This window comes from Phyllostomus hastatus, unplaced genomic scaffold (assembly GCF_019186645.2).
Source record: "Phyllostomus hastatus isolate PE091 unplaced genomic scaffold, TTU_PhHast_1.1 phas_contig_38, whole genome shotgun sequence".
NCBI lineage: Eukaryota > Metazoa > Chordata > Mammalia > Chiroptera > Phyllostomidae > Phyllostomus > Phyllostomus hastatus.
The window spans coordinates 36,994,665-37,006,483 of NW_025333869.1; the positions used below are offsets into that span (position 1 = coordinate 36,994,665).

At 38.6% G+C, this 11,819-nt stretch overlaps 1 protein-coding gene across 1 annotated transcript; it reads right to left on the reverse strand.

The window, feature by feature from the left end:
- Positions 1-9,682: 9,682 nt before the first annotated feature.
- LOC123821191 (short transmembrane mitochondrial protein 1-like) lies at positions 9,683-10,741 on the reverse strand. Its single transcript, XM_045842456.1, has 2 exons — positions 10,640-10,741; positions 9,683-9,838 (listed from the first exon to the last, which is right to left on the reverse strand). Exons 1-2 carry the CDS (start codon positions 10,739-10,741, stop codon positions 9,683-9,685), a joined length of 258 nt encoding a protein of 85 aa, XP_045698412.1.
- Between the last annotated feature and the right edge of the window lie 1,078 nt (positions 10,742-11,819).

Sequence of the window (11,819 nt, forward strand, 5' to 3'; positions counted from 1 at the left end):
TTCAAGGGAATTATAGAGACATAAATTAAATTTAGAATGCAAGATTTATTGAAAATAAATTAATTAAACATTTGGCTCATTTAGCTAGAAAATCTTAAAAAGAAACCCAAAGAAAGTAAACTAAAAGGGACTGGTAAAAATAATAACCAAAAAGAAGTAAAGAAAAATATTTAAAATTAGTTGGATCTTAATCAAAATTAAAACAGAAGAAACTTTGGCAAATCTGAATGAGTTTAAGAGAAGAAAGGAAGAGGAGGAATAAAGACAAAGGAGAGGGAAGGGGCTAGGTGAGAGAGGGAGAAGAACATGGATGGAATGCAGAAAATAACATTAAGGTAGATATAAAATACATGTAAAATATCTTTTATTAACTTGGGTGGACTTTTGTGACATGCCACAAATCTTTGGGCCATAAAATATTCACTAATATAGGAGGACTCTGATCTGTGAATGGTTTGTCTCATGTTTGGGCATCTTTTTTTTTTTTTCAAACCAGGGTTTCCATATTATTTGCCACTTACTGCTAAAGAGATTTGATCAATCAATTCTGCAAAAGACTTTGAAATAGATCAAGGAAATTGCAGACTTGGGACAAGACTGTAAAGTTGTACTGCTCTCTGTTCCAGATGGAAGCAAAGTACCTTTTATTTCCTTTTCTAATTGAAAGAATGCGTTCTCAGGATCAATAGACTCTTGGCAATTATCTGAGGCTACGTTGATCTGTTCTAGTAAAAAGACTACATTGGACACTGTAGCTATGATTGGGCGACTGGTTGATCTGTTCTAGTAAAAAGACTACATTGGACACTGTAGCTATGATTGGGCTACCGCTTGGATAAGTTTTCAGTGGTTGACCCACTGTGATCCAACTTATATTTGTGGAAGCCATAGTGGTCACCTACACAGTGATAAGATGGGGCCACTAGCCTTCCATCTTTAAGTCAACAAGGGTTGTTCGTAATTGCTATTTCACAAGGAGTATGCATTGCTTTTGATTTTCTTAGTTCATCTGAGGGTGATGAGATAGCAGTTTAAAGGTTTCTATTTGACCTTATTATGACACCTCTTACTCCATGAGTCTTAGAGTTTTATCAGCCCTTAAGAATATATGCCCTGATTAGGCATGCAGGCATTGACAAAAAAGCCACAGGGTGACCCTCTGGACTCATTGTAAAAATGAAACGGTCAGTATCCTACTTAGCATCTGGTGATTGTGTGCCTCTTCTCTAACATGGGGATTATCGTGGTGTTTGCATCACCTGGAGCAGGGTCAGTTCACAGCCCATGTCAGTAAATCAAAGTTCTTTTCTCAATATCGTTACTCTTTAAATTGCCATAGATTCCTATGAGGACTGCTGAAATAGATACTATATATTCTTTCTGTAGAGTTGTAAGTTATTTCTTCAAAAGAACATTTTATCTTGTGCAGAAGACACCTTTTAATTCATGGTTGCTGAGTCTGAGAACCAATTCACATCTCTAAGCTGGGTCAGGGCTTTTGTCAGCATTCTGCTCACCTGCCTTTCATTACAGAAAATCAAGCCATAATCTCATTGGGTGCCCAATTATCTTACTTAATGTTCTAATACTCTTTACAACAGATTTCTACATGTTGGCATCCCTGTTGCCATTTTGGCCCTGTTGCTTATTATGGTAATTATTTCCTCCTTGCCTCTGATGGTTAATTACTGACAACCAGATCCCGCTATTCTGGAATCCCTATCATCTCCAAATAACACTAGAGAATACAGTTCCATAGCAACATCTATTATCAAGCCTAATTTATAAATGGCAACACAGTGAGATTTCATTAACACCATTTTTCCCCTTTATTACTGTATTTGTTATCACTGTGACCATCTGAACTCAATCTATTTGGAATGTCTGGGAAACAGAGAACACATCTCTGATTTTCGCCAATCAAGGAAGGGGGTAGGAGGCTTCGGTATTAATATTTCCACTAATTCCTGTTTGGTTTTTGTTGGGCGTTGGACAGTGGTGTGCTGGTAAATATTTAACAATTAGCTCTCTGAACAGAATCCTAATTTGTAGCATCTGCCAATTTCTGTGGTGGAACCACTCTACCACAGCCAACTCCCGGCTCCAACATTCTGCTACTGAGCATGGAGTTGGAAAGAGGTGTATGGTATGTAGCACCCAGTTATGTGGCATCTCCACCCTGGAGACACGAATAAAACAAAATCCTCAAAAGCATAGATAATCATAAAGTGTGAAGAGATGAGGAAGTGATGAGCTTTGAGCATGTTTCACCCTGGTTTTTAATATAATTTATGTAATTGTAAGTTTATGCAATTTCACTTTCAATAATGATTGTGTTTAAGAATTGGGTTCTGAAATTCCTGAAAATTTAATAACCAGCATTTGCACACAGGTACACATGGCACCTGCACACCACTGCTCTGGTGGGTGACAACATCTCAGCACCTCTGTCCTGACCTGCACAAAAACTACGCAGCTCCTTTAGTCAGAGAAAGGAAGAAGTCAGAGATTGGTAAGTAGTTGCACGGGGAAGCCAGAATGGCGCCTGGGAATAGGAAGTGCCAAAGGTCTCTGGGTCATCGAAAGCATCTGCTGCATTACTTATCCTTAAGAATTCACAAAAAGGTGTATGCACAGGACTTACAACATTTGTTTTATATAGAACTGAGAAGGGAGTTCTCATTCATCGCATACCAATACTGTGTTAAATGTCCTTAACCTTCACTGTACCTGTGTGCATACTGAGATATTGACTATTCAAAAGGCAGACAATATTCCCAGGGTCTCAGACCAGTAACTAGATGAACAAAGCTTTTGTATGACCCTGAAGACTGAGCGATGTACTATAAATAAATAAAAATATTTATTTATGTATTTGTATTGGGCTATATCACACAAGTAGAATAAGTATTAAGTCTGTTTTCTGAAAATCCTGATTACCATAAAATAACTTGGGGATAAGATATATGTATCTTGCCTAGATTTCATAATAGAAAATCTTTATATCAGACAATTAGCCCTGTTGGTATTAGCTCCATTTCAGTATTTTGCTCACCCAGCCAGCTAAAGGCAAGATTTTCCAAGTGGAAGTGGTCTTCATGAAATATCTATTATAAGCATGAAAAGCAGTGGTTTCAGCATGGAACTCTCTGAAGAAAAAATTAAAATTAAACAAAATTCACTCAAACAACATTGCACCAGCCTTGGGAACAAAGATCCCTTTGAGCCTTCCTCTTCATGAATCACTGTCCCCTCAGAAAAATTCCTGATTAAGTTAGAAAAGGTTGAAGAGAAACATCTTGTAATGATGTGACTGGTTCTGAAGTTGAACAACTCATCCTGAGATCTTTGTAATTATCTCTATTTCTCTTTTTCAAAGATAGTAAAAGTTTTTGTTGACACCAGCTTTGCTTTGCAGTGCCTAGAAATGCAGAAAAGCAAAGATGCCAAAGAAAACGTAGTATAGGAAATTAAGCCAGAATTTCATAGTTTAGGCAAGGCTTGGCACATGTTTTCTGTGAGGCACCAGATGGTAAATGTTTTGTGTTTTGTAAGCCATAAGGTCTCTTGGTGAAGCCCAGAAGCAGTCACAGACAATAATAAGTCCTGAGCGTGGTGTGTTGCAAGGAAAAAAGGTTGAATGTGCCTTCTGGACATAGTTTGTAAATGCCTGGTCTAGGCTAATGAACCATATTGCCAAGTCCTGATCATTTTGATTCTTAAAAATTGAACAATAATGCTAACAATGGGTTCATAGTTGTAAAATTTCTTCCTGTTTTTAAGTACCAATATAGTGCTCAGTATATGCCAGACCTGTCCATGTTGTGGCGACTCATAAATGTCCCTCTCTCAATGAGCTGATGAGTCAAAGTGCTTTAGGCAAATCAACAAAACTAAAACTATAATGTTATGTCAGGTGTTGCTTATTGTAAAGAAAGCCAGGTGAGTAGGTAGGATTAAATAGATTTTACTTATTTATTTTTTTGGTTCTTTTTTTTTTATTTTATTGTTTTTCTATTACAGTTGTCCCAATTTTCTCCTGTGGCTCCCTCCCAGTCCCCACCCTGCCCCAATCAATCCCCACCCCGCTGTCCATGTTCATGGGTCATCCACACCTGCTCATGGATTAGACTCTTCCCCTTCATTCTCCCCATCTCCCTCTCTCCTTCCCTCTGGCTGCTGTCAGCCTGTTCCTTGTTTCCATGCCTCTGGTTTTATTTTGCTTGTTTGCTTGTTTTGTTCACTAGGTTCCTCTTATAGGTGAAATCACATAGTATTTTTCTTTCACGACCTGGCAAGTCCTGGCTGGCGTGGCTCAGTGGATTAAATTGGATTTAAATTAGGTAATTGGTCTGGAAAACACAACTAATAAGGTGATATTTGAATGTAGATCTGAATAAAGTGAGGTGGAATGCCAAATAACTGACTGTAAGAATATTCTTCTGGAAAGAAGAAAGCCTTGGAACCAAGGCCCCAAGAGTGGAGATTGCTGTTTTTATGGTGTAAGAAACATTCTGTGATGTTTAGAGCAGATAAAATAAGGAAGAGAGGAGAAGGAAAGGATGTCTGAAAGGAAGGCAAGGCCCAGATCTTCTGGGCTCTGTAGTCCCTGGTGAGAAGATCAGCTTTAATCCTGCTTGTGTCAGGAAACTCTGTAGCAATGTGGAGCAAAAAAGTGAAATCATTTGAGTTATATTTGAAAAGATTATTATGTGTGTCATGCGGGGAAAGAGAGCAAGAGTGACTATCAGGAGGCCTGCAGCCTTCTGGGTGAGAGAGAACAGAGGCTTGGATTCCTGTGGTATCAGTCAGGTGGAGAGAAATGGTCAGGTTATAGATGTATTTTGAAGGTAGAGCTGGCAGGATTTGCTTTGCCCAGATGCCAGCATGTGCATAACAATATTAATGCTCTCTGGTGAACCCAAAGTCTGCTGTGACCCTGTCTAATTTGATAGAATTTACTTAACCAGGACCTTGACTTTCTGCCAGTGCCTCTCATGACAAAAGGTTGTATATCCAAAGTAATAAATGTGATGTGATAAAAGAGCTGACTAGAAGAAAGAGATAGTGACATTTTTTACAGAGTGCCTGTCACAAGGTAAGAGGATAGAGTTATGGCAGCTTAGACCAGCATGAGGCATGGCTGCCAAGGCAGCTTATCTTGCCATGTGCTGGAGCATCCCTAGTGTCCCCAGGAGAGGAGAAGACTTGCTCACAGTGGAATTTGAGGGTCTTCTCCTGAGCGTAGTGCTCAAGACTCGCTAAGGAGTCTAGTAAGAAATACAAAGCCACAGCCATTTGGACAGGGCTCTGTTAGGGAGACTGCCTGCTGACATCAGGTGGGGTCAGCCCCCACATCTGCATGGAGGCAGCTGCTCACACTGATGTATCACACCAAGGGGTGCCTGCCATGACGCAGGGCCCTTCTGAGATTTGCAAGATTGCAGAATCCCAGAATTTATGAGTTAAGAGTTGTCTTAAAGGTTATCTTGCCTAATAGTCTAAATTTTTAAGGCAGCCAAGGGAGGTAATTGCCTGTCAACATAAATTGGATAGTGGCAAAGCTGAGACTGAATTTGCAGGGTTGCTTTTTTTTTTTTTCTGGCAGGAGCTGGGGATGAAGAGCCATTGTCACTATTTCCCTTCCATGACAGGAGACGACATAATTTCTCTGCAGTTTGTTATTTCTCATGATGAATTGAGCACCTTCATTTCTCAGGTTTGAACAAATAAATGAAAATATAATCAGGCTTTTCTTTCTATCTTGCATAACTGTTCTTTAAGCAGGGAGGTTTAGATAGGACTTAACCATGAATTTCAAAGGAGTAGTTACAATGGTCAAGAGGGGATCAGAAAGTTCAAAACCCCCTGCTGATGGAAGAACTCCAAGTCCCCAGCAAATTCTACCCAGTAACAAATTGCTGTATGCACTTACCAATTTTATGTGAAGGATGGAAAGCCGATGGCAATGTGTACATTTTAGGGATCATGGTTGTAACATTCTAGCCAGTCACATTTCTTGCTGTTGACATAAGAAATGAAAGAAATAATTATATTAGTATTGTTTCTCCAGTTTATTTTCTATATTTCCACATTAGCATCCAGCTCAAGACACCCAATCACCAATAGAAACTGCAGAGGAGGATGTTTTAAAAAATCTGTGTGCACAAATAGCACCTTAGCGTTCTTCCTTTGGCAGTCAGTTCCCTATAACAGTCACACACTGCATCACAAAATTAGCCTTTCAAGTATCATATTTCCTTTTAATCTTTAGGTCATATTTGTAGACATTCAGAAAAGTTTCTTTTGTCTTGCTTTTGAATGCTTGAAAAAATTTTGACTTGAAATTCGTGCTTCCAGCTGTCTAGCATTGTGCTAGTTTTGACTGAGTAATATCCCCCAATTTAAAAATATGCTTTATTATCCTGTGTTATCTCTTTTGGGTTCTATTATATATGCTACATGATATATAATGAAGTAAATATAATTTATATTGATGAATTATAGATCAGATGATGAAGTATACATACATTATATATAATATTTTAAATTATGTGTATATAATTATAAAATCTTGTTTGGAAAGAAAAGATATGTTCTTTTAGTCCTCTGAAATCCCCAGATTCAATTGGAAGGAAACAAAAGAGCATATCTTCTCTCGTCCAAACCAAGTTTTATAATACTATTTTCAACCTAAGTTTGTAATTCAAGTGGCCTCTTCCTGTCAAATAGTTGAATAATAATGTTTCCACAGGGTCCCATTTGCTCCCTGAATTACAGGAAGATTTGTCCTTCCATTCTGCTCTTGCTTCTCATTGGCATGAATACAACCATAGCAACCACTATAAAGCTTGCCCCCAATAACTTCAATGTGATCTACAAACGAGGGCCTAGATTATCCTCCCACACTTCTTTTCTCCCATGATCTTGGTAAGAGAGGCTTGAGCCAGAATAACAGTGGTTGGAGTCGTGAGAAATAATCATATTCTTACTATAGTTTGCAGGTAGAATAAACTGGATATTTTGATAGGTTGGATGTCGACTGGAAGACAAAGACAGCAGTCAAGAGTGAGTCCACATTGACATGAGCAATTGATAAGATGATGCTCTCAATACTGATACAAAAAAACAGTGTTATATGAACATATCTAGGGTAGAGATTAATTGTCCAGTTTTTGGACTTGTCCAGGGGGTCAAGGTGGCAGTTTGTTTTATAAACCTGGAGTTTAGGGAAGAGGCTCAAGTTGGAAATATAACATTGGAGTATCAGTGTATACACAGTACTGGATACACGGTATCCATGAGAGTGAATAAGATTGCCAAGAGGGAGAGTATAGGCAGAAATAAAACAAAGGGCAGAGGCACCTGGGGCATTCCACCACTTGAAAGTTGAGGAGACATGAAGGAATCAGAAAAGTAGAATGAAGAGTGGCTAGTGAAGGAGGCCACAGAGAGGAGTATTCTATTCTCCAAACCCTAGAAATGAAATGCTTCAGGGAGGACAGAATGGATCAAGGGTCAAATCCTGCAGAGAGGCTGTATAAACAAGAACTGAGAAGCAAATGCTATATTTGGCAACATGAAGATGAAGAGCAGTTTGGGTGGATGTTGGGATCAAAGTTTAATGGCAATCTATTCAAGGGAGAAAGAGGAGTAGAATAAGATAAAACAAGGATAGATAACTGTTGGAGAAGTTTAATTTGAAGAGGAGCAATAATACAACAAAAGCAGGACTGGCTGGAAGGAAGTGTAGCATTAAGAAAGGATATATATATATATATATATATATATATATATATATATATATATACACACACACACAAAAGTCCTTGAACAAAGAAGAAATGCTGTTTAGAGAACAGGGGAAGACATGTCCTTAGAAAGGGCACAGGCAACCCCTTGGTGGCAAGGGAGCGAAGGAAGACTCTATGGACACAGATAGAGGTAGAGAGAGGCTGTGGTGGGGGATTTATAAACTGCTGGGATCTGGCTATTTTAAACAATTATACACAGGAAGATCTTATTTTTAAAACCATTCAGTTCTTCATGTAAAATATATTCTACTGAAACATTTCTCCCTTTGTAGAACTTTAAAGCCTGCAAACTTTAAAAAAATGGCTTGTTTCTTGGCCCTTGACCATGGAAATTACATTAAAATATGTTAGGAATAGAATTCTCATTCTGTAATCCTCATTCATTAGGAGATTATGTGGACCTAATTTATAATGCAGTCATATCGTGTACACATCATGCACTTCTGTAATTTTGCTTCTAATTTTTATTTTAATTTGCAATTTATTCCAAAATTTGCCTTTGCTAATATAAATTAAAAAAATTGAATTTATTCTATATTTAGAATAATACAATGTGCTTGAATTAATTTTTACATGAATTTCCATTTATTCCATTTATCCTTTCAAAAACTGTGAGTCATATATTTGACTGATCTAACCTTTTGGCTGTTCTATAATTGAGTATAAATGGTTCAGGCATTAATGTTTAATATTTTTGCAAATTTTGTTCTGTTGCTTGATTTTATTAAGTGCTTGACAAATTTAGGAACATGAGTAATTATAAGTTAATACTGAGAATCTACTTCATGGCAAGAACAATTCTTATTGCCACAATTTTAAGTCCTGTGACAATATTTTGATGTAGGCTTTAACTCGCACACTTAAGGAGTAAATGTTACACTGGAAAATGTGTCATGATGGAGAGAAGGGGGAAGGAACTGTTTGTCTTTCATTATGATAATAGGTTACATTTCCTTTAGACCCCACTATAACTAACATCCATTTACTTTGAATGTAGATAAGAAATTGCTTTAGAGACTCCTTTTTGAAAGGAACTGTGCAAGGTTTACTGCATCATTAACAAATTTACATTAAAAAAATGGAAAATGCTCAGAATAGTATGGATTCTGCATAGAAAGTACTAAAAGCTATTTGAAGTACTAATTATTTTTACTGAGAATATTAAATTTTTATTGCAACCTTTTATTTCTCTAAATCATAATTATTTTAATTTCAGGACTTTGCTTTTAGCTACTCCTATTGGCAGAAACGTATGTTGTAACTTAAGTTTGATTTTCTTTCAATATGAACAAATAAAGATATTAAACATGAAATACTATTTTGGAAAATACCATGAATTCTAGGATTTGGAAGAACTGTGGAGATCCACTGTTTCTTTGTATTTCCAATGTCTGTGTCTGCCAGATTTCTCTTTTTAATTTAATTTATTTTGCTTCCAGATTTTAATTTTAGTAACCTTGAAATAACAAAATTTAGCATCAAATGTTTAAACACCTATTATAACTGCCAAACTGTGAAATCATCATTATTTATATCTGATCAGCTATATAAAAGTCATCAATTTTTTTAAATTAAAAAGGCAGTAGAAATCCCAAAGAATAAGGGAAAGACCACTAATTAAAAGCTATGTTTACTAATCTAGCCACATAATTCCAGTATCAGGACTTCCCAAGCAACTGGAAGGAGGAAGGGAAGAGGCAAGTGTGTTGGAGTAAGGGTAGTTAACCTGTGGCCCCATGTGTGCTCAAAGGCCACGCAGGGTCCAGCAAAGGCTGAGACTGGAGACACAGGCCTTTGGTTTGAATGGTGAAGGAAGCCCTTGAGGAGAGCAGGATCAGCATTTCCTAGAGGTCCTGCTGGAGCAGGCCTCATGAACTAGGGGGCTGCTTCTCGGTATCCAAGTCTTCCTTAATTTCTTCAACTTTTTTAGCCAGGTTGGGTATGTCATAATTCTGAGCCAGATACATTCCAACCAGGTTGTCCAAAGTAAATCCAAGCAGAAACTGTGTTGGGGTCTGCCCTGCCTGGTCTCAGGAGGCTGTAACCCCTCTGGCTAAGGCTGAGTAAGACACCTCTGAACCAGGAGACACTAAGGAGACAAAACTTATTTCCCTGGCATGAATGCTTCCTGTTCTGTGCCGGCCCTCAATGCTTGATCAGTTAGCCAGTGACGAGTAAGATTTCCCAAGGGGGGAATCGCCTAAGACAGGCATGATCATGTGGAGGCCTCAGGGAAGGACTTGGGGGGCTGTGGAAATGAAGGGGTGATCGGCATCAACCCCTGCCCCCTTGGCTTTGTCAAAGCCTAAGTCCTTGTTCTTAGTTGTGAGAAATCCAAGTCTCCTGGCTGCCTTTTTCTCCTCTGCCTGACTCAGGCCTGCGGAAATAACAGGGACAGTGCAGTCCAGACCAGAGTCGGCAGACCCCCGGGGTAATCAGGCTTGGGACATAGAATATTCAAGAGCCTGTGAAATCTGCTTGCTTGAGGATGCTCTTGAATTAGAATATGAAGGCACGGGCAGGAAATGAAACTAGCCTTTTAGGTCCTGTAGTCTTTTTAAGTGATAAAACCCTAAAATCTCATCCCAGAATCCCAGCAGGAGATCTGTCAGCCCCTTTGAAAACTACCTACTTGGTTTATCTTCCCTGCCAGACTGTAACCCACAAAGTATATCTATATTCTTAATAAAAATCTACTCTAGGCAGCAACTTGGGGCACTCTCCATTAGAGAGAGTGGCTGTTTTATCCCTATTTCTCCACAGGACTCAATTGTCCATGTGTATGTTTTTCTCGTGTTTTGACGAGCATCTGCAGTGATGGATACTGCTGGCCGGTATCCGTCACAGAACTGGAGCGTGATGTCAGTGAAGAGGGTGCGAATGGTGGTGGCAGCTCGGTGGGCCGTTCCTACTCCACTGGATTTCATTGTATCATGTGCCACAGAATCCACATTTAGTTGTACCTTTAACTGTAAACCTATTCCACTTTACTTTGCCGTTTTCAGAAACCAAGGAAACAAGGGTTATTATGAGCTCTTCATTTGCTTTATCAAACTATGCTCAAAGACTAAACTTCCTTGATCTAATGTGTTTAGTGTGTTGTGAAAAGTTTGTTGTTTTATAAACTAAGTGCTGTCCTTAACTTCACCATTTTGAATGAAGGAATGAGCATACGCGAGGGGGCCCAAAAAACCTGGGATGATCTTCTGGAGGGTGGGCCCCTTGTAGGACAGGCTTCCCCAGCTAGGTGTGTTCTAGGGACCCAGCTGTTTCTGTGTACCACTGGCATTGTGAGAGGCTGCATACATCTTCAGTAACTTTTTTTGAAGACTCTTCCAACCAGTTTGCCCATTTCACGATGCGTGATTTATGAGTGCACCTGCCCACACCACACTGAGTGTTTGGCAGTTTTTGATCCAAAATGGCATGACTCCCATGCCCCACCCTCCCTATTCATCTGATATCACCCTGAAGGGCTCATTTTTGTTTGTTTGTTTCCCCAGATGAAAAGAGTCCTCAAAAGGAAATGTTTCACAAATGTGGTAGAGGTGAAACAAAAATGTCAAAAAACACTAACAGGAGTCAAAATGGATGAATTCAAAAACTGTTTTGAGCAATGGAAAAAATGTCTCGATAGGTGTATTGGATCAAATGCAAAGTACTTTGAAGGTGACTGAAGTTTAAACATGTAAGAATAAATACACAATTTTTTAATAAATTAATTCCAGTTTTGGGGGTTCCCCCTTGAAGCAATTTCCCTGATATCTATCTTCAGGCTTTACCTGGTCCTTAGCTCTAATAAGAGTGCTTATTTTCTATGAGCCAGTATTCAGTATGTGCTATATGACACATACTATCCTTTCATTTCATCCTAATGACAATCTTCTGAGGTATATAATTTATTACCATTTCCCCCTTTGATAACCCACCTTCCTCTACTATCTAGACTCAATCTTCAGCAGAGGTACAAGAAATGAGGATCTAGGACCCTGTGATGACTAGCAC

Coding starts and splice junctions, on each gene's coding strand:
- LOC123821191 (XM_045842456.1), bottom strand. CDS start 10,741: ATGAAATCCAGTGGAGTAGGAACGGCCCACCGAGCTGCCACCACCATT. Junction 9,839..10,639: donor GTGACGGATACCGGCCAGCA/GTATCCATCACT, acceptor TCCTGAGACCAG/GCAGGGCAGACCCCAACACA.